Source organism: Ailuropoda melanoleuca, chromosome 9 (genome assembly GCF_002007445.2).
Source record: "Ailuropoda melanoleuca isolate Jingjing chromosome 9, ASM200744v2, whole genome shotgun sequence".
Lineage (NCBI taxonomy): Eukaryota > Metazoa > Chordata > Mammalia > Carnivora > Ursidae > Ailuropoda > Ailuropoda melanoleuca.
This window is the reverse complement of record NC_048226.1, coordinates 95,308,372-95,331,343: the sequence shown is the minus strand read 5'-3', so window position 1 is coordinate 95,331,343 and position 22,972 is coordinate 95,308,372. Positions and strand designations below refer to the sequence as shown.

At 50.7% G+C, this 22,972-nt stretch overlaps 1 protein-coding gene across 1 annotated transcript in view; it reads right to left on the bottom strand.

Annotated features, from left to right (window-relative positions):
* TG (thyroglobulin) overlaps nt 1-22,972 on the bottom strand; it is a 266,107-nt gene that overhangs the window by 197,892 nt on the left and 45,243 nt on the right. Inside the window, exons 16-22 of the mRNA XM_034668642.1 lie at nt 22,291-22,491; nt 18,026-18,238; nt 16,362-16,516; nt 14,012-14,168; nt 12,327-12,551; nt 5,802-5,951; nt 936-1,106 (exon numbers count right to left, since the gene is read on the bottom strand). Of these exons, the coding sequence (XP_034524533.1) occupies nt 936-1,106; nt 5,802-5,951; nt 12,327-12,551; nt 14,012-14,168; nt 16,362-16,516; nt 18,026-18,238; nt 22,291-22,491 (1,272 nt within the window). The remainder of the gene's footprint in view (nt 1-935; nt 1,107-5,801; nt 5,952-12,326; nt 12,552-14,011; nt 14,169-16,361; nt 16,517-18,025; nt 18,239-22,290; nt 22,492-22,972) is intronic.

Sequence of the window (22,972 nt, the reverse complement as noted above, 5' to 3'; positions counted from 1 at the left end):
GGTCGGGCCAGGTCCTGAAGACTTGGAGCCGTCAGAATTGGACTTACAGACTGCCTCTGCCTGCTCCTTGATTCACCGAGGAGGAAACAGGCAGCTAAGATTACTGCTTCTTCTCATTGTTCTGACATGTTGATCACCTCTTTCACTCATGCCATTGCTAACACACTCCACTCCCCAGCAAGGCAGCCACGAACAGCCCCGTTCGGCAGGTGAGGAAACTCTTAAAGGTCAGTGGCTTTCTCAGACTACAGAGCTGCTAAAGGGCACCGTTGAGATCACACTAGTTCTGAACCCACTCCCACCACACCTACTATTGTAGGTCAACTCTGTTTACCCAGGACTTTCCCACCCACCATGTCATTGAAGAGGTGTGCCCAGCCCAGGGTGGCGCTCAATGAATGCTCGCTGTCCTCATAGGATGGTATTGGCCCCTACAGGGTCAGGAGGCTGCTGTGGTGACTGAGGATCAGAGAAGTTGAGCAATAGGCTCTGGGTCGCCCAGCAAGTAAGTTATGGAACCAGGACTGGCATTCAAGTCTTCCCACAGCATCCAACTGAGAGAGAAAAGCTGGCCAGCTTATCAGAGGCAGACTACCCATAAAAAAGGGAAACTCAACTCGTTAATTATTTCTAAATTCATGTCTCATACACACTGAAGTATTTGGGGGTGAATATTTGTGATATCTGAAATTTACTTTCCAATGATCAAAAATGAAAGAGAGAGAGAAAGAAAAAGAAAGAGGAAAATGCCAACAATTTTTGGATCTAGGTGTCAGGTTACTTGTTCATCCAACTTTCAACTCCTACGTAGATTAAAATTTCCCAAAATAAAAAGTCGGAGCAATTGCAGCTCACAGGTCTCTCCCCTTCTAGAATGCCCTTGAGAACATGTGCCCTTTCCCCAGTCGCGTGGCTGATTTCACCCTAGCACATACTCAGACACTGGGAGTCGGAGAGTGGGCCGTCTGTGTCCGACCACGGCAGCCTCCGCCCCTCGCCGTCCACGCAGAAGGACTTCCGACTGTCCCTGTCCCTCTGGCTGGCTCGGTACTGGCCATCCTGGTCACACTGCAGCCCCACTTCACTCCTCTGACAGGCAGTGACACCTGGAACGGAGACACAGATGCACCATCACTGATTTGCTTCCGGGACCCCTGCCCTCGGGGCTCGCAGGCTGTCATTGACGTCCAATGTGCAAGTCACGGGTCTCACCCAGATACTGTCCATCTTCAAACTCACCAGCGTTCCTGTCCTTTGGTCAAAGGATGATGTCCAGGGCCCCTGTGGGGCCACCAAACCCTGAGATCGGCTGCACCCATCTAATTGCACGCACGGTCCCTGCGCTTCCACCATCCACACGGCGTTCAGTGCTCCTTCTTCTCGGATGCACCGAATCTCAAACAAAGGCTCTGTTCATGTGGTTCCACCTCCTGGTGCTTGTTCTCCTCCGTCTTCAATGAGTTAACCCTTCACCGTTCATTAGCCCTCGACGCAATTCCCGCTTCCTCGGGGAAGCCCCGGGACCCCGACGTCTGACCATCACACACTCCCATCCATCCACACCTCTCCTTGTTGGTGCAGCACGTTTTTATTTCGATTTGTCTGTGTGAGTGAATGGTTTGACGACTGCCCCCTCCCCCTCCGGAGAAGCTCCCAGCTGGCGGGGACCTGATCTAGTTTTGCTCTCTAATGCATCCCAGGATCTCGCTCAGTGTCTGTCACATGATATAAGCTCCCCTACTGTGATACTGCGATTTATAATAAGAAATATATATTTGGTCTTCCTTTCATTTCTGGCACCCAGCGCCTGAAAACTCCTGGCATTTCCTAAGTGGTGAAAGCCATGAAGGTGTCTTTTGTCATATTACAGAGGTTACTTTGGAACTGCTCTTACGGATGGGGGCTGGTTTCCAGGACGACCAACCATGTGATCAGAGCATTGAAATGTTCAGTCCCTCTCCCTGACCTCCAACTACCAATGGCCAGTGATTCAATCAAGCTTGCCCATGTAACGAAACATCCATAAGACCCCAAAAGGATGGGGTTCTGAGCTTCTGGGTTGGTGAACACGTGGAGATGTGGGGAGAGCAATGCGCCTCGAGAGGCAGGGAAGCCCTGCGCCTCTTCCCCAGGCCACGCCCTGTGCTTCTCTTACCCGCTGTTCCTGAGTTCTATCCTGTTATCATAAACTGGTGATCTATCGAGTAAGACATTCCTGTGAGTTCTGAGAGCCGCTCCGGCAAAATAATCACACCCGAGGAGGACATAGTGGGAACTTCTGCTTTATAGCCAGTTGGTCGGAAATACAGGTAATAATCCGGACTTACGATGGGTGCCTGAGTGGGAAGGGGTTGGTGGAGCTTTCCAGCACGCAGCTTATCCATCAGAAACATAGGTAGTAGCCCGGGCTTTCAACTGGGCACAGATAGGGGCAGTGGGGCTGGTCTTATAGGACTAAGCCCTTAACCTGTGGGATCTGGTACAATCTCTGAAAGGATAGTGTCCAAATTGCTTGTGGTTGGTTTGGGGGAACCCCCCTACACACACACACACACACACACACACACACACACACACACACACTGGAATTCAGTCCAGAAATACCTCTTCCCTCCAAAAAAAACCCAATCAACAAATTCCAGCTGAGTCCATGCATAAATACCTCTATTCCCGTGCTTAAGCTATCTCCTCTGCACAGCAGCCTGTTCTCCACCTGCCCCATGGTTAGTCCCCACTTGTCCTTCGAGAGCTGGTGTCAGCTGCTGCACCAGCACATAACAATCATCTCCATTATGCTAGTAATGACACATATTCTATCTGTATACTTACAGGCCTTCTTTTCGTACCAGACTCTAAGCTCCCTGAGGACAGGGAATTTTCTCTACTTGTTTCATACCTCCAATAAAAACTTAGCATAAAAAAAGGTGCTTAATACATTTTTGATGAATGATATCAAAAGAGAGCCTTGACATGGTTCTCCAGGGCTGGGAAGTAGGTGGAAAATGTTCTTTCATTCCACCCAGGACTTGAGAACACCTATTTTAAGACTCTTAGTCATATGACTAACTATTGATTAATTACAACTATTTGGTGGAGAAATTACAAAAGCTACTTTTTAAATAGAATGTTTTGCATGCCAGGCATGCTATATATGAATTAAAGCATCAATAAACAAACAAATAAGCAAATAAAGAGCTACTCGGTTATCAACAGAGCCTTCAAAATCATCCAGTAGACTTGCAAGGTTAGGAAACAGAGGAGGAAAGTATTTGTGGGTGAGAACAGTAATACAGGTGTCAGCTATGTAGAGGATTTGAGATTCTAAGAACTAGCCTAACACCAAAAAGAAACCAAGGAAATCCTGTAATCACTCGAGGTCACTAAAAACTTGGCAGACCCTCCTGCCTCGTGCTTCTCTTTCACATGATTCCATCTGAAAACCCAGATCAGGCAAGACACCAGGCAGAATGGTTAGTCAGTCATGGAGATGTTCTTGGATACAAACATACCCAGAGTGTGGAGACTCATGACCCTTACCCTGGAGACTCATCCACTGAAATCTGTTCTGTTACTCAGGGAAGATACCCGGGAGGGTGGTAATGATATGACAGCCCTGCATGGAGATGCAATCAAAGCTCACCCCCGAAGCAGGATGGGGATGATACTTACGGCTCACCTTAAATATTTTAATGGATTCCACTTTGTTGTGTGTCTGAATGTTGGTGTCCCCCCAGATTCAGATGTTGAAGCCTTAACCCTCAATGTGATGATATTTGGAGGTAGCACCTTGATGACTAGGTTTAGAAGAGGTCATAAAGGGTGGGGTCCCCGTGATGGGATCAGTGCCATTATGAAAAGAAGAGGACACAGGAGACCCCTCACTCTGTATGCACGCACCAAGGAAAAGGCCACATGAGGACATAGCCAGGAAGAGGGCCCTCACAAACCTGACCATACCAGCGCCCTGATCTTGGACTTCCTGCCTCCAGAACCATGAGAAATACACCTCTGTCGCTGAAGCCATCCGGTCTGGGGTACTTTACATGTAGCAGCCCAAACTGACTAAGACATGCTCAGAACCATTCTATGAGTGAGGTATCGCTGGCCCCATCTAACAGATAAGGAAGCTGACATTCAGAGAAAGAACGAGGTATGGCCTCAGTCATGGTGTCAGTACGAAGGAGGGGGAACAACCTGGGTCTGGCTGGTGCCAATCCTCAGGCTCCTCCTCTGGTCCCTGCCATTACTTAGCTCCGCCCCCCACGGCCACCCCTTGAACAAGGATCAGTACATTGCATTGATCCCTTTTCAAGAAAGCATTCCTCTGGGGGTGCCTGGGTGGTTCAGTCAGTTAAGTGTCTGACTTCAGCTCATCAGGTCATGATCTCAGGGTCCTGGGATCGAGCCCCTCATCAGGCTCCCCACTCAGTGGGGAGGCTGCTTCTCCCTCTCCCTCTGCCCCTCCCCCTGCTCATGTTTCTCTCTCTTTCTCAAATAAATAAATAAAATCTTAGAAAAAAAAAAAAAAGCATTCCTCCAGCAGTGTGATGACACTTCGAGTCATCTCAAACCCGTGATTGAATCAATGTGTGCAAGCCAAGAGTGGTGTCCGGATATCAGGGACACTCTCCATTCCCGGTGAAGAGTTTAATCTCCAGGCGGAGTATCAGATTCCCGGCCTATAAAATCCCTTTGGTTTTCTTAGAATTATCACACTATTACCACTGTTCTCCTAAGGAAACTTACCAAAGAAGGTGACTTGATCTCTTTGGATGAATTATTTTAAAATTCTAATATCTATTCAGATTTAAAGCATTAATGGTTTGCTTCACATTAACATGATTCCAGACTAACACGGAAAGATGCATACCACAAGGCAAGTGGTGGGTCCTTGCTAGGAAAAACCCAGCAATACCCAGGTGACTGTCAAGTAAGTAGGCCAAGTGAAATCACATGACATATGGGAAGGCCACACGAATGCTCGGTCCTGACAAATTTATAGAGGCAGAAAGGGAATATGAGTTACATACTTGTAATGACTGTGGGTGGAAAATATCTTCCATTTCTCAATCTGATAAGGTTGACTTACAAAAATAAGAAGTTTCAGAATCAGCCAATGCGAAGATAAAACAAAGACCAGCTACGTCACCTACTAGTTGAGTGACTTTGGTTAAATTGCTTCTCTGAGCCTTCTTATCTGTAATAGCTTCTTATCTGTGGGGAGCCCAATGAAGGGCTCGATCCCAGCATCCTGAGATCATGACCTGATGAGCCGAAGGTAAAATGTATGGCCTAGATCCTCCTTCATACTGGCACTGTGACTGAGGCCATACCTCATTCCTTCTCTGAATGTTAGCTTCCTTATCTACTAGATGGGGCCAGCAAAAAGGCTAATAATATTGACACAGAAGAGGGTTTGATAGGATTTAATGAGATAACACAGGTAAAACGTATGGCCTAGATCCTGGCAGAGTACAGGCATTCAGAGGTGGGGCCCCTTTGCTTATTATGCTCTCTACCCAGTGGTTCTCCATGGTGGGCAACTGTGCGCCCATCCAAAAGACACTCAGCAACGTCTGGAGACAAGTTTGATTGTTACAACTTGGGGGGAGGGTGTACTACTGACATGTAATAGGTAAGGATCAGTGTTGTCCCTAAATAAATATTCTGTCATGCATGAGGCAGTCCCCAAGTGGAATGTTCTGTCCCCAAATTTCAGTACTGCCAAGGCTGAGCCACTCTGCTGTGTCCCCGTTGCATTGTAGGGTTTCTCTTTCACACCGAGGCCCTACAGAACTTACAGTGCATGGGGCTGAAAGCTCCAGGGGAGATAGTCGTTCTGCCCATGGGACATGGGATGCAGGCCACGCTCCCTGCCCGTTCTTGGTAGAATCCAACAGGACAGGGAATACAAGTCTCCTTCTGAAAATAGCTTCCTTCAGGACACATAACTAGAAAAGATACACAGAGAAATGATGTTAAAGAGAAGACTCTTGCTTTGCAGCTGTAACCTCAGAACACACAGTGTATGTGAAATCCCAACAGCAGCACAAGGGCTCATTCATCTAACAAGGACCCTCTGAGACTGCTATGTGCCAGGTTCCCACATTCAAGGCTAAGCTGTGGGAACAGTAGACAAGGTTCCTGCTTTCCAGGAGCTGACAGGAGTAGGATAAGGGGTGTCGGACAAGAACTTCAGATATGGGTAAAGTGAGGCAGGAGAGGAGCGCATCTTAGGGAGGAAACCCGCTGAAAGGTGACGCCTGACACCAAATGATGGGGAGCACCACAGGCAAAGAGCTAGGCGAGGAGAATTCCAAGCACAGGGAACCACAAGGGCAAAAGTCCTGAGATAGGAATGAGTTTGGATTATTCAAGGAATGGAAAGAAGAAAGCCAGACAAAGCCAGCTACGAAGCTAGAGCTAAGTAGACAACGGGAAGAAGGGCATGAAACGAGGTTGAAGAAAGACTTGAAAGATGAGGGTCCAATCCCAAAGTCAGCATGGGATCACCGCCTTCAGGGAAGAGCATGGCGGAGCCCAGCCAAGGGGACAAACTCTGGAGTCATCCAGATTGGCTCAAATCTCTCTCCCTGCTATACCTACATGACTTTGGACTTTTTGGAGGCTCCATTTTCTCCTCTGTGAAGTATTAATAATGCAATCCCATGGGAATGCAGTGATATGTACCGAAGACACAGATCATCATGCCGGACTCTCTTATGCATGCTCAGCAAATGGTCATGACTTTTTTAAGTTTTTATTTTAATTCCAGTTAATTCACATTCAGCGTTCTATTCATTTCAGATATGCAGTATCCTGATCCAGCAAATTCACGCATCACCCGGGGCTCATCACAACACATGCACTCACGCCTTAATCCCCATCATTATTTCACCCAGCCTCCCACCCATCATTATTTTTATACTTGAGGGAGTCCCTCCTTGGAGCCAGCCTCAGTACCCATTCCGTCCGAATGGGGCAACAGCAACAATTCAGCACCATCATCTTTGACTCGGGTGGCCTCTCCCTGTTGATTGGTTGGTCATCAACGGCGTTGCTCAGATCTGGGACCACAATGAGGTGAGATCCCGGGGCGCAAGATTTATGGAGGCCCTCACTGTTGGGTTGTTGGGTTTCTGATTTACTCCGAAATACCACGTGTGACCCTGAGGGTGAAGCCTCCGTGCATCTTGCCCCCCAGAGGCCTCACTGGCCTCGTCTTCCCCTCCCAGTGCTACCTTGTTCATCCACAGATTCTCGGAGCTTTCTGTCCCTCTGACGCCCAGTCTTTCTTAATTTGCTTCCTCTCATATGACATGGGCTCAGAAACCAGAAACTCCAGCTGGAGAGACGCATATCTCATAAGAGTTCTAAGTTAGGGTCCAGGAGCACTGCTCTGAGGAAAGTACATGAACTTGGCCACACTGATTCTAAGGGCTCAGAGAAGGGGTGGGAAAAGGAGGTTCTTTCTGTTTTCTTTCTTAGTTCTGGGTTGTATTCCCAAGAGACTGCCAAATGACTTCCAGAAGAAGTGAGCTATTCCCCAGTGAAGGTGGGGGCTGGAACTCCGACCACTCCTTGGACACGTTCTCTGTGCCTGGCACTCTGCTGTGTGCTTCATGGACATGACCACGGCATGCCTGTGAGTTAGTATTTTAGCCTCATTTCTCAGATGAGGATGCTGAGCCTTGGGACATTCATGCATGACTCCCTAGTACGCTTTTCTGCAAAGGGCAGGGGGGAAATAAAATTAGAGGCTATGCCAAGCATGGGGCCAGACTGTTTCAATGTGTTATCCCAAGGTCCTATGAGAAAGGTACCATCCTCTTCCTAGACTAGAGACAGCTGAAGCTCAAAGTCAAGGCAGACCAGGAGGTAAGGTGAAAGAGGTGGGATCTGAGCCCCATTCCCTGCAAACCAAAGCCTTCTCTCCATCCATTGGTGCAACCACCTTCCCTCGACCAAGAAGCAAGCCCGGACATGTAGGACATGGGGCCAGTGCTGACTTTACCACCGCTCCCTCCAGAGTGCACACGCACTCAGCACGTCTGAGTAAATCAGAAACTCGAGACACAGCTTGGAAAATGAGCAATGTGTTTTCCGGTCTACCCTGAGCAATTAATACCCTCCCTCAAAGAGCAGGGTTTCATTACTCCTATGAGTCAGGTCGCTGATCATCTCGAGTATTTTAACCCCAGGACTGTGACTGTGTTTTCAGGTAGTCTCCAAAGTCATTGCTGAAAGAAAACAAAGCCTTTTCCACCAGCTCGAGGCGTCCTGCTTCCAAACCCAATGTGCAGGGTGCAGTGGCGGGACCGAAGAAAAGAGCAGGGACTAACTTTTGTCGCAAGCTCAGTAACACATAGGCCTCGGGACTGTGCACCAGGAACCTGCGTGCTGTTTTTCTCCGCCTGTGTCGTCAAAGCCTTTCCACCCACAGGAACGCTGTGTCAGTCAGTGTGAGGCAGAGGCTCGCGCTCCTCCCCCCTCCCCCCTCCCCCAGTAGGTGTAGGCTCTCAAAGTCCCCCTCCATCCACAGCAACAGGTTGGCGCTTATCCATCAATCAACTCCCTCCAGGAACTCATCAGAAACCCCTCTGGTCTCCGTTCCCTCCGTCACAAAATGAGACAAATTGGCCGATTTGAGTTTGAGAGCTTCACCAAACTTCCGGGTCACACTAGCCCTCCTGCCAACCTGTCGCCATGGGCCCCCGACAATGACAGACAGGTCTCTGCTGAAGAAAGACATCTGCGAGGAAGTGTAGGAGTCCTTTGCTGCTTGGCCTGCTCTGCTCAACCCCATACCTGGCCCAGTCACTCTCCAACCCAAAATCCTCCCCTGGGACCCCCAGCAGGCCGCCCCTGGCCAGCGCCAGGCCCCTCCCACCCTGGCTTCTGCCTATCTCTCTGGGCCCCACACACCGCACTCTCCAGCCATATAAGCCACCTGCACTGTGCCCCTACAGCCACAGTTTTGCGACTCCCTGCACCAGTCTCCACTCCCGGAATGCCCTTGAGCACCCTCAGCATGGGAGCACGTGTGCACACACACAGGCACACGCAGGCCTCCACACCAACGGACACACACATCCCCTCTCGTCTTGTCTGTTCTTACCTGAGCAGCGATTCCCACGCGGGTTTCAAGACTTTGTGCGGACCCTGCGACCCCAGCAAGCCTTCCCTGACTGCCCTGACAGTGATGTCAAAAATATTTCTCATTGATATCTAGCTGGCTTCTCATTTACCTCTTCCCCAAACAGACTGTGAGTTCTTTGAAAGCGGAGCTATGACCTTGGCCTGCCAGAGTATGTCACCTGCTGTTTAACACCTGATGATGCTTTGAAAGCTTGGATGGATGGACACACACATCGACGGCAAGAAGGAAGGAAGAGGGAGGATGGGAGGAAGGAGGCGACAAGATGAAACATACTACTTTGGAAAAAAAAAAAAAAGAAAGGTAGCTCTGTTATAAGAACTTGTAGTGAATGAGTGAAAGTTAATGCTGTCTAGAATGGAAAATGGAAAATCCAGACAATTTCTCTGAGATTCTCCTTAATGGACAGAACTGGTATGAAGACTACCAGCAGGTCATTCTGAAGGGAAGCCACATGGTTGGCCTTGACGCCAGAGGGTGAACATAACTGACCCCATCAAAGCTGCAAGAAAAGCCCTTAGCTCCCTGCGGTGTCCGTTCCCAGGATACAAGCTTCCATGGCCGCGTGACTCACAGGAGGTGGACATTCCCACTCACCTCCGAGTCACTGCCCTCCAGGGGAATCATACAGATTAGCCCCCCTGAGATGACACACAGACACCCTGCTTCGTCTCCCCAGGACAATGCTCTGTTTGTAGCCTCACAGCTGCATTCCAGATGTGCCTCAGAAGGAAAAAGAGCCAACAAGAATAGATACAAGAATCCACGGGCATGATTTCACTAGGAACCCCCTTTTTGAGCAGAGCAATGTGTGATGAAGAGGACGAAGCATCTGGAAGCAGTAGAGAGCTGAGTTTGGATCCCAGCATGGCCAATCCACAAGGCCGTTAGTGGGCGGTTCACCATGTGTGAAGGGATACACTTGTATTGATTACATGATGTTGCAAACCACGACCCCTATGAAATAGTTATTATTATCCCTATTGTACAGGTTATGCCAAGTGAGGATAAGCAATGTCTCAAGAAGCCACATTGAGAAGGTGCTGGAGTCAGGACCTGAACCATCTTGGCTTCCAAGAGCAATTTCCTAATATTCTTCACTCTATGTCCCTGGCTCCCTCATCCATACTATGGGATTAATAATACCTGAGCCTCTGGACCAGAGAAACGCTGGGAAGGCGCAGCTCATATTAGAAACTCAGTAACAAATAGATACTATCACTGACCCTGGAGAAAATCCAGAGCTCTCAGTGCTGCTTTTGTGACTTCCATTCCAGACCTTTCTAGCTATTTGGAATAAAGAGGTAGGGCTGAATGGCATGATCAATGATTCCTTTGAGTCAATAAAAAGCTACAGCAGATGAAGAACAGAATGTAGGTCTATCTAGAGCCAGGATTGGCAAATTCCAGCCCATGGGCCAAATGCAACACCTTGCTTGTAGATTCTTGCTGCTCCTCCTCCAAATAGACCCCCCAACACACTACCCCTCCCCCCGACACACACACACACACACACACACACACTTGGCAGGAGGGCCCAGGGCTCTTCCTGGGAAATCGAAGAACACAGGGGTGGGTGTTCTGAGCACCCCATCACTCTGACCCTGTTTCACCCACCCTGACAGGTGGCACCTTCCACTCCTGCCTCTGCTTCTTACCCTCTTCGTTTGGGCAGCTCTGTGAGGTAGAAAGAGCATGAGCTCTGGTCCCAGAGGACCTTGGGTTACGCACCCACAGATGATTGGTTTCATGAACCTGAGCTCCTTTGAGTCAGCCCTGCTCTGGGCATGATGGACACATTATCTCATTTCATCTGAGCCTCAACCTCTTCATCTGTCAAATGGGCCAATGATGTGCCACCAGGGCCCATCGTGAGTGGTAAATATTTGTGAGAGTGCATGCTAAACTGCAAAATTCTCTATAAATATTAGCAGGAAGTGGGGGCGGTAGGTGCACTTCTGGGTTTCTGTGTTAAGATTCAGCTGCATCTTAAATCCAACGTGGAGTTTAGAACTTGGCCTGGATTTCACAAGAGGAAAGGCCATGTAGTTCTTGTGTTGCAACCAATATAAATAATGGAAAAATAAATAACCAAGAAACGTCTTCCCTTTCTGCAGCTCAGCAACAATATTCCTCTGTCTCATGCCATGGGAGGTGGGGGGCGTTGGGTAGGCTTTCCACCTCGAGCCCTTGGAAGTAGGAGGCAGAAAAGTTGGCCACATCCTGATCCACGGGAGCCACAAACACGGTAGGTTATACAGCAAAGAGAAACTGGGTCTAACCAGCTGACCCAAACATAGGGACAGCACCCTGCATTGCCCAGCTATGTGTGAGCACCAGGGTCCTGAGAAGGGAAAGACAGGGTCCCAAGGAGCTGTGACCATGGAAGTGTCCAGAGAGCTACAGCACCACAGTTTCGAAGATGAAGGACAGAAGTCATAAGCCAAGGCATGTGGGCAATATCTAGACCCTGGAAAACTCAAGAAAATAGATACCCTCCGGTAGGAACGCAGCCCAGCTGACACCGTGGTGTTAGCCCTGTAAGACCCGACTCAGAATTCAAACCTACAGAGCTGGATGATGTTCAATGTGGATTGTCTTAGGGCACCGAGTTTGTGGTGACTCATGACGGTGGCCAAGGAGACTCATGCAACTGCCCTTCAAGAAATTTGCAGCTGTGTTCTTGAAGAAAAAAAAAAAAACTGCTTCCAAAGCTGCATAGAGGAAGGACAAGGAAGGACAACCCCAGTGAGCCTTTGCCAGGAATCACCTCCCCCGAGTGGCAAAGCCCTGGGCTGCTCGATGGTCATTTGGACGTGGTGGTGGGTAACACGTGGCCATAACCAGACTAAGAAATGCTGGTGGGCATGCAGGGCAGACATCAGCCTTCTCCACAAAGACAGCACAGCCCAGACCCCAAGGTCCAAGGCTGGCAAGAAGTAAGAAGAAGGATCACTTCGGTGATATCACCTCTGGTTTTAGTCACTACCTGATGGGGTGATGACCACATGCCCACTCACAGCAGATGATTGAGAGGCTTCAGCCAAACAACGAAATGAGTGATTCCCCACTCTGTATGTGCAGAGTGACCTGTGTCCAGCACGCTGGTGGCCTTTTCCACAGCCACACTGTCTGAAAACAGCAGTCCCAGGGGAGGGGGTGGACCTACCGCACCCCAGTGGGTCCTGAGTGGCATTGCTGGTAGCCAAGACTTGGCGGAATCCTTCCAAGCACCCAAACCATGTCCTGGGAGAGGTGCCAAGGCGGTCTCCTTGAACGAAATAGATGGAAGTGTCTGCTGGGAATGTCTTGGAATCTAGATGAAGCTGGAACCCTCCACTCTGGATCATATCTGTGAAGCGTCCAATGAGATCCTTGCCGACTAAGGCTTCCTCTGAAAGACACGGGATGAGGCAGGAGTGTCACCACTGTTCTGTACAAGGGCCAAGGGGGACCAAGGGGCAGAGCCACCCAGAATGTCCACATGGAAATGGGATGTAAGCGTTACCCGATTTCTCATTTTATAGTGGGAGAAACTGAGGCCCATAGGAGGGGACAGATTAGCCCAAGCTTATATCAGAGTCAGAAGCAGGACTGGGACTTTAACCCAGGTCTCTGGACCCTGTCATTTCTGTGGCATCAATATGATCCCCATTGGTACAAGATATCGTGTCTTGAGTCACTAATGTAAGGTGTCCCAACTTTTGGCAAGCCACGATCTCTGAGCCTCCGTCTCCCCATCTGCAAAATGGGGCTGGCCATGCCTCTCTTGCAGGTGGTGAAGATTAAAAGAGCAAACGTGTAGGATGGGACCACTCAAAGAGCAGGCCTAGCCTCCAGACAACGCAGCCTTCCGGCTCAGTGCTTGGTCAAACACGGAAGCGGCCTCCAGCTGTTGATCTGTAAGTATTTCCCAGGAAGGAAGCAGACGAGCATCACATCTGGAGCTGGGACGGATTCCCGCACACAATGAGCACTCATGCTACAGCAGGCTCTGGAAAGCCAGCCCAAGGCCTGAAACCACAGTCGTCAGAAGGGATGCCAGGAAGAAACACCTGATCCTTTTGCAGCTTCGCACATATCTGAACCTTCCAAGCTCTTTCCAGAGGAAGAAGACAAAGACCCCTGATTCCTAATGCTGTCTGGGGCCTATTATTGCCACGAGGAGCACAGAATAACAGAGATCCAGTCTGCATCGCCCCCCCCAGGTCACACTCTGGCCGCATTTTCCAGAAGCTCCCCCTCGAACACAGGTCACGCTGCAGCCAGTGCTGACCCTGGGTGTTTGGTCACTGGACGGTAGGAGCGCAAAGGGGGCTCCCCACCCCCTGGCCAGCGATACGGACTCCATCTACACTGGCTCATAGCACCGTCACACAGTCCACTCTGCTCCTCCTTCTTGGAGCCTTCTACTCTCTCAATGCATCCGTACACCTGCCCCACTTGACACGGTGTAATTAATAAGGGGTTTAAATAGCGGAAGTGGTCCGAGATGTTTTATAATCAAGTGTGCAGAATGTAAATTATAAACCAATTCAGATCTGCCACCCCCCTAATTCTCCCCTTCTTCACACCTGTCTTCCCATCTGTGCCCAGGAAACCAAGAGAAGAATTAGAAACTATCCACAGAAGTGCAATTGGGTGCTACTATTTGACTCTAGGAAGCTACTAGCAGGACGCTATTGATTTTTATATACTTTTTAATAATTGGCTCTTCCAAGGGCCAGGGCATGATTCTCTCCTTAGATCCTCATGGGAAGGCATTATAGGCACCACTGGCTCCATCTGACAGATGGAGAAACTGAGCCTCAGAGACACTGCATAATGTCAAGGCCACAGCACAGCCAAACATACCAATGTCATGCAAATCAGGAAGAGAGGCCGGTGGGACATCCTTCAGAGGCAACTTCCACGTGACGTTCACTCCTAAACGCTCCCCGGCCAGACACTCCACCTGCACCGTGGATCCGTCGCAGACAGGAATGGAAACAGGGGTCCCAAACGTCTTCGCCTACATGGAGACAGACGCCTTCAGTTCAAGAACATAGAGTTGCTGGGGCACCTGGGTGGCTCAGCCTGTTAAGTGTCCGACTTTTGATTTTGGCTCAGGTCATGATCTCAGGGTCGTGAGATCAAGCCCCAAGTTGGGCTCCACACTGGGCATGGAGCCTGCTAAAGATTCCTTCTCTCCATTTGCCCTCCCCGTTCACACTCTCTCACTCTCAAAAAAAAAAAAAATATATATATATATGTATATATTTTTATTTTATAATATTTTTTTATTTGAGAGAGAGAGCGAGAGAAAGAGCAAGCACAAGCAAAGGGTAGGGGCAGAGGGAAAGGGAGAAACAGACTCCCTGATGAGCAGGGAGCCTGATGCGGGACTTGATCCTAGGACTGCAGGATCACAGCCTGAGCTGAAGGCAGACGCTTAACAGACTGAGCCACCCGGGTGCAATCCTCACCAAAAAAAAATTAATTAATTAATTAATTAAAAAAATAAAAATAAATTAAAAATTAAAAATAAAAAAAAAAAGAACACAGAGTCAGGAACCAACTTTGCTGAGCCTATACTAGGTGCCAGAAAGTGCTATATGTTTCTTCCTTCCACCCTCCTTTCAACCCTACCCCATGGGGCAATGCACTACTAACCCCCTCTCCCCTCTGAGGAACACGAGAGTCCGGTCACCACGGCACAAATCAAAGCTGAGTCCCGTTCACGCTGGACTCCTTTTCCCTATTGCATTAGTATGCTACTGACTAAATATCTGTCCTGGTTTTGTTTTATCTCTGACAGTCCTCAGTGGGGAAACGCGCCTAGCCTGTACCAGGCATGCAAACATTGGTTAAATGGGAGAAGGAAGAAAGGAAGGAAAGAACAAACGAGTTTGGTGTAATGGAAGAGTCTAAACGGACCTGGACTTAGCTCTGTGAAATCCTGGGCAGCTTACTCAGCCTCAGTGGGCTTTAGTGAACACACTTGGAACTCAAGGGTTACTGATGCTCACTGAGCGGGGTGCTGTAACAATCAGAGAGAAGGAATGTAGAGCTCCTAGCCCTGCCCCAGGAGCACAGCCCGGGCTCACTAATTAATACATATTACTGCTCCTGTTGTCAAGGACATTTCTTTGGGTAAAAGGGGGCAATCTACGTTTCTACTTGTCTTAGAATCACGACTCTCTGTATTTGGTTTTATGAAAATGTACGTTCTCCAAAATTCTTAGCATACGGGGCTAAAGCCGAGCTGCTCTCTGAGTTAACAAGCTTCGAGCAGAGCAAGAACTGATTTCATTGAGTGACTTTCATTTTTTAAGATTTATTTATTTAAGGCAGAGAGAGAACACACACGAGCAGGGGGAGGGGCAGAGGGAGAGGAAGGAATCCTCAAGCAGACTCCCCGCCGAGAGCAGAGCCTGGCACGAGGCTTGATCCCAGGACCCTGAGATCATGACCTGAGAGAAGTCAAGAGACAGACACTTAACTGACTGAGCCACCTAGGTGCCCCGAATTGTGGGACTTCTAAAGACTCCCTCTGTGAAGACTTGTGATTTCAAATCACAGAAGCCTTTGCCCATTACACAGCTAAAAACTCTGATCTTCATTATCCGTGGTCCTAGGTCTGTCTTCTGGCATGCAGTATCCTCGTTCCAGGGAGGATCCATAATGCCTTCTAGCGGGTTTGCTAAAGACAGGACTGGCACGGTGGTTCAGGGAGTGCACCCTGACATTTCAGGCTCCCTGCAGCCCCTCCTCCATGGGCGGCGGTAGTAATCCATGGGCGTTCACGGCCCTGTCCCCACGTCATCTGCCTGGCCCTACCATCCCCAGCTGTGTAACTCTGGGCAATTATGTTAACCCTTTAGGCTTCATGCCCCTCACCTGCAAAACAGGACTAATAATAGTGTCCCCACAAGGATCGCAAATCCACGCCAACAGCGCGCCACGCTTGGCACATCGTGAGCGCTCAGCCCACGTCTGGTTTGACATCTTTATGCAGAAAGAATGGCCAGTGATGAGGAGGGATTCCACCCCGCCACTATGTGACTAGCCTTGGCCAAGGACTTTCTCATTCTGAACCTCACTTTGTCTCTTCGTAAAATAAGTGAGAGTTGAACCCTAGGTTCATTTGAGCCCTGAGGTCCTCTGCCACCGTGACCCTGAGCCCAGCCCAAGCCCTCACTCGTGCGGAAGGTCAGGCACGTACCTGGATCTCACAGAAGCCCCGGGCCATGAGCTCATCTAATATGAAGACCTGGAAGACCAGCAGCAAGCCCGCATAGTCAGCGCTGCACATCTTGCCTGGCGGGAGCCGGAGCTGGAACTGCCCTCGGGCCTGGAGGGTCTGCCACAGCTGGGGCCCTGCATGCAAGCACTGGAGGTCAGCAGACACAGACAGCAGACCGCTGGGATTCTTTCCTTTTCTTTGGTTTTTCCTCCGTAAAAATCAGCCTTCTTCATTTAGTTTAGAACACACCAGCACTACCATCTTGCATGGCTGTCCTCAGAGTCTGAACATTTCCTAGCATGATGGCTTGTCTCTGAAATTACTTAGCACCCTCATGGGAAGCTCAGATCTGCCTCAGCTTCTAAACCAGGCTAGTAGACATTTGGGGGTCCTGGACATTCTTCTTGCAAAATCTTCCATATTATCTTTCACTCACACAGGACCAGTACACATGATTTTGCCAGTTAAGAGGAGACACCATAGACTATATGAAAGACAGAGTATACTTTAAGATTGCTCAGTGCACAACCTACACTGTCATACACAAAGGCCCTGTCCACAACGTTATGAGCCCAAGACCCATTCCCCTCTTCCCCCAAGTGCCTTGCTCCAGATCCGGTCTTGACTAGCCTGGTCTTAACTTCAGCTTAGGCCACTTTGTCACCGTCAGGGGAACAGACCATTTATTTGTCCATATCAGATTGACCTTTTTCTGGATCACATTTTAAGGGGGGAAAGAGGCAAAGGGGATAATCCTAAGCAGACTCCACACCCAGTGTAGAGCCCAAAGTGGGGCGTGATCCCACCACCCTGAGATCATGACCTGAGCCAAAATCAAGAATCAGACACTTAACTGACTGAGCCACACAGGTGCCCTTCTGGAAACATTTTTTTCAATCCCAGAAAGCTTTGCCACAAATACTGTTTTCTGACAGCCACCAGAGCCTTGTGACAGGCCCAGGATCTGGGCCTCTCTCTCAGACACCCCTCCCAGTGCCCTGGGTGGACCCAGCACCGGGTCCCAGCATCCGCCCCTGCCCTGCCAGGCAGTGAGTAACCATGGCCAGCCTCAGCCAAGGCAGATGCAGTCAGAGCTCAGTGTTGCCTCACAACCACGTGGGCGTGCAAACAGGCTCAGTGGGAGAGCAGGAGAGAGGAACTCTGCTGATATTCAGAGGGCCCGGCCCCACAGCGATCAGAACCAATGCCCCCCTGGATGGTCCAGCCCCAGCTCTGCCAGGCATTAGCCGTGGAGTCCCAGACAGACCCCGGAGAGAGGCTGGTGAGTCAGCATCGCTCTCAGAGGCCAAACAGCTCTGAGTTTGTCGACACCACAGTAACCAATATGGCCATCGGAACACCTACCTCCTGATTACACTCCTGTATCCAAGATATCCCAGGAGAGCCCGAAATGCTGGCAGTCCTCCCAAGGAGCAGACTGCTCCAGAGAAGCCCCAAATAAAGCTTAACCCTAGGAGTCTGTGAAGCGCATCTGCTCCTTCTAGAAGAACATGTTTCTTTGACCCTCTCTCCTGTTCCTGATGCCACCTGGCTTACTGTGGAAATGCTACATTTGGGCGGGGGAAATACAGGTGCTCAGCCCTGAGCCCCGAGAGAAACCAGGGTGCTGGGCAGACACTCACGCTGGCAGGCCTGGGGCTGGGGCGGTTGGGACTCCCAGCGCCTCTTCTCGAGGCTGCACACCAGCGGCCCCGGCGGAAAGGCACTCCGGTAGCCCCGGCGGCACCACAGCTGGCACCGCTGGACGGGGGCCCCTCCCGCGCCCGAGGCTCGCTCACACAGGATCACTCCACCAGCCACATCCGACGTGTTAAATGGCAGCGGGCACTGGGGGCCTGGAAGGAAAGAGGGGCCACCATGGGCGCGAGCCGCACAAGGGGGCTCTGACTTCTCCCCTTCCCCGGCCCGCTCCCCTCCCTCTCCGCCCTCTTCTTGGGTGAGTGCATCCTCTCTGAACAGACCCGGAGCAGGAACCGCTCCCAGATCTTCGCCCCCAGCTCAGATCCTTAGAGCTCCTTCTCACCTGTAAATCCAATTGCCAACTGGTCTTCTCCACCTCGGAGCCAGCGCACCAGACCTCCTCGCTTGCGGCGGCTGGGTCTGCTCCCCTGTCAGTGTCCCGAGCTCAACATGCACCCCAGCCCCCAGTTGTCCCAAGCCAACACGCGGCAGCCCCCCAGATGGTCCCATCCCCTTTTCCAGAACTAGGGAGGGCTGCAGATGACCCCTTTCTGACTTTCCATCCCCACTGCACTCCCTTCATTTAGGTGTTAGCCACCTGTTCCCAAATGGCTATCCCCAGAAGCTTCCACACCTGGCTCCTTGCCTTTCTGCTCCTACATTCAATCCAGGTGCCCCTGACGGTGGAGAAGCCACAGAGAAGCTGGATATGGGCTCTCAATTGCCCTGAGGACCCACTGACCCGCCCTTCCCTCTCCTCTCTCGTCCCCTCCAGCCCCTCTGCCTCCACCGGGCTGTCCATCCCCGAACACAGCTTGCTTGAACGTCCCGCCCATGCCCTTCCCTCTGCCTGCCCAGCTACCTAGAGGATTCCTTTTTTGACCCTGCATTATCAGCTCAACATCTCCCGCTTTCTAACACCCTCTGTGGCTCTCCCAGGCAGACCTTGCGAGCTCTCAGGCCCCCTGGGGTGGACCTCCACGTTGTCAATCATCCAAGACTTACCATCTGCACGCTGGTCTCCCTGCTGCACGGAGCCAGGGCAGGAAAGGGGGTGCCTCTCCTCTGTTCCCCCAGAACACAAGCTCCAGGAATATATATTAAGTAAGTGAGCAAATGAGTAAACGAAAGAACAGACACACTCAGTGGGACACTTCCATACCTGACCAGAGTTTTAGTTAATTATCTGATTCTTGGGCACAGCCTTGCTGCATGCATGGGTCTGGTTTTGACATCTGCAATGCACATGTGACTTGAGAGTACTTGGGGGCCTCAAAGATAGAGGATGACCCATTCTGACCCCCAGGGTACAGCCCAGCTTCTTTCTAATACCAACACTGGCGTCTGACCGAGGTTTTGCAATAATTAGGGGTGGGCTTCGCGAGTTGGTTCTCACCAAGTGCCGTGTGTCTGTGGGGATGGGGAGAGTCAGCCTGTGGGCTCAGGGGCCAGCCTTCCAGGTTTTGAATCCTGGCTCAGTCATTTCCTAGCTGAGCACCCTCAGCATGTTAATTAACTTCTCTGTGACTCAGTTTCCTCCCCCGTAAAATGGCGAGAACAGCAATGACCCCCACCTCCTAGGGATGGTGAGAATCAAAATTAATTAAGCCACGTAAAGAGCTCGAAGGAATTACTGGCACATAATAAACGGTCATTAATGCTAGTCGTTATTATGAATAACAGCAAGAAGACTACATTACTGTCCGCTTTGGAAATTTTAGGATGTGAATTAACCCTTTCAGAACAAAGAAGGAGCATTTGGTGCCCTACAAGGGTAAGCTTCCCCTCACCATCATATCTGATAGTTACCACGAATTTTTGAGTTTGTGAAACTCTGTCATAATCACGATTTAACGGCACCTAGCCCATGAAGTAGGCCGCCCGGCATTATCATCCCCCTTCACAGATGAAGAAAATGAATTTTGAGGATTCGGAGGGACAGAGCCAGCAGTTGGGCACAGGTCCTTTGAATCTAACCACTACCCCAGCAGATAAGGGCCACACTTCCCCTTACCCGGTGCTGCTCAGAAATGGGAAAAGACCACCCCCCCCCACTGCTGTCCCCTCCTCTGTGCTCCCCGGCCACCAGTATATCCTCTTCGGAGCCCTCCACACTGTCTGTTATAATCACCCTCTGATATCTCCAAAGGCCCCGCTCTATTCTGACTCAGGCAGGGGTCATCTCAGAGATGGGGAAAGTGGAGGCTCAGAGGAGCTAAGTGACTTGCCCAGGGACACACAGCTCGGTGACTGTGGGCCAGGGCTGTCCTGAGTGTCTCCCCCAGGATGATTTCATCTTCAAAGCAACTCTGTGAGGGAGGACTGTTGTCACCCTCAGCCCACCGAAGGTGAGGACACTGAAGCATGGGGAGGTTAACCTCTCTGCTTTAAGTCCTAGGGCAGCCAGGAGGGAACTAGGCATGACCCCCGAGGCTGTGCTCTGAGCCACCAGGCTGAGAAGTTGACAGATACTATGTGAATGAATGCTAACAATGACTCAAGAAATGGTAACAGTACTCCCTGTCCATTTCACAGGCTGGGAAACTGAGGTCCAGAGAGGTTAAGGAACCAGCCCACGGTCACCCAGCAAGGGAGTGGAAGAGCTGACATTCAAGTCTGCCTGGCCCCCACGTCTGAGTTTTCTCCGCCCTGCTCGGCAGAAACGTCAGGAAGAATAGCCTCTCTCATTGTGGCTGGCTATCCCACTTGCTAGCTGTGTGACTCTGGACGTGCTAATGAACATCTGTGAGCCCCTGTGAGTTCTGTCCTCCATAATATGGGGAGATGGGACCGTTCTATTTATCCACATTGTTGGGGAGCAAAACTGAACTAAGATGTGAAAAGCACTTTTAAGTGGGTAAATCTCTGCACACATGAACTACTATCCTGGAATCGGGCAAGGCCACGTCACCTAGGGTCTTCCCCAACATCACAGGAGCTGTGCTCCCACACCTGTTCCTGGAGGAGACACGTCGGTCTGCATCCTCAGTCCCAGACAGTGAGTGAGGGCCACTCTTAGATGCCGAGGAAGCCGGATGCTGTTTCCACCCTAACTGAGGCGGGCACTGCACCTCTGTGGGAAGCACACAGCAAGGAGTTCTGCCCATAAATACCCACAGGGCACCGCCTACGTTTCCTGCCAGGGGACAGCTGCTCAGGGCACCAGAGAGGAACATGACAGCGTCCTGCCTCATCCAGGCCCTGGACAGAAGCGCACACCAGAGCTCAGGAGGAAAGGCGTGGGGGGAAAGGCGTAGGCGCACTGCAGGAGGGGGAAGAGACAAAAGGGAAGGAGTCCCATAAAGGAGGGGGCAGCTCTTCCTTCCACCCTGCTTTTACAGACTCCCCCTGTCTCCTTCCAAATATAAATATACATTCACAAATCCACGGTGATTCTTTTTATGCATATAATCCACGAGGCCTAACAAAATGTCTCCGCAGTTCCAGAATGCTGCTGACAGACTACGAAATCTTAAAATAAAGCAATAAGCCAATAACGACAGCTAAGGAAAGGCAACTGCAATGAAGTCAGAATCACAGCATTCCTCGATCCCACCAGACTCAACACAATAATTTGTAATAAATATTTTGCAGCATCTTCCTTCACTGTCCTGAGACAGAATTCACAGAGTCTAACCTACCTGCTCATATAAATCTTAAAAGGACTATAATGTCTTATGACTTGAGTATACAGGAGAAATAAAAGGTAAGTAATTGAGAATCAAGTAATAGATTTTCATCTGTAATCACGTGCTTCAATATTCTAATATACAGTTATCTGATAGACAGTTCAATATTTGATACCAAAACAATTTTTTGAACTAAAACTAAAAATAAATCATTACCTCCATAAATTTCTGAAGCCTCCCAGTTGGGATGGACCCACCCCACTGAGCTTCTGCTATCAGGCCCCCTTCCCCACTCGAGGATGGGGAGACCAAGGCCCAGAACCCCAGCAGGCCAGCAGCCAAGCTTCTGAGCTGTCGGCTCTGGGGATCCCTGTACGGACCGCCCTTGACTTCAACTCCAGCTCTGAGCACTTTTAGGAAGCGGACACATGTTTTGGCATCATGAGAATCAACTGCAACCATCTCCCTCCTGCCCCCGCTCTTCTGTGCCTTGGGAGTCCTCCCCAGCCAGAGAAAAGGAAGAGACGAGCAGCAACCCCCCACCAGCCCAGGGAGCCCCTCCAGGGGTCACGGCTTACTCTCACAGGCCAGCTGGCTCCCGGCCACACGGGTCCCAGGCACCTCCTCTCCACTGTCCAGGACACACCAGCAGCTGCCCTGGGCTGGGTCACACTGCACGGGGGAAAATCCTCCGTCTTCTGCCCTGCAGGCTGGGGTATAGCCTGAGCTGGCTCTCCTGGACAGGACCCCACTCGGGAGTACTTCACAGAGGCTCGGGCCTGGACAGAAAGACAGGCCAAATGGGCCCCATGGCCCACACGGCTGCCACCACCCACCGCTCCCAACTGCCACCCACGGCCACCTGCCGCCACCCACCTGCTGGGCCCTCCAGGATCTGGGGCTGTCTTCCCACTGGGGTGTGGGCTAGGACAGGGCAAAGACTGGGCCTTGGTCAGATCCCTACTCCCCCTCCACACACACACACGCACACACACGCACTGCTCTCAAGGAACATAGAGTCTTTAAGGAGATTTAACAAGTGCGGGAGGAATTTTAGTGGAGAGTGAGAAGGGAACCATGGACGATGTGCAGGGTAGTCTGGGAGCCCGCAGAAATCACTGCATTCGGCTCTGGAAAGGAGGCCACGAAGACGTCCGGAAGGACTGATGCGTGGTCTGGGTAGGAACTAGGTGGGGAGGGCATGAGTAGTGCAGGTAGCCGAATCAAAACACGTGAAGGCCGGGGGGAGGGGGGCGGGGG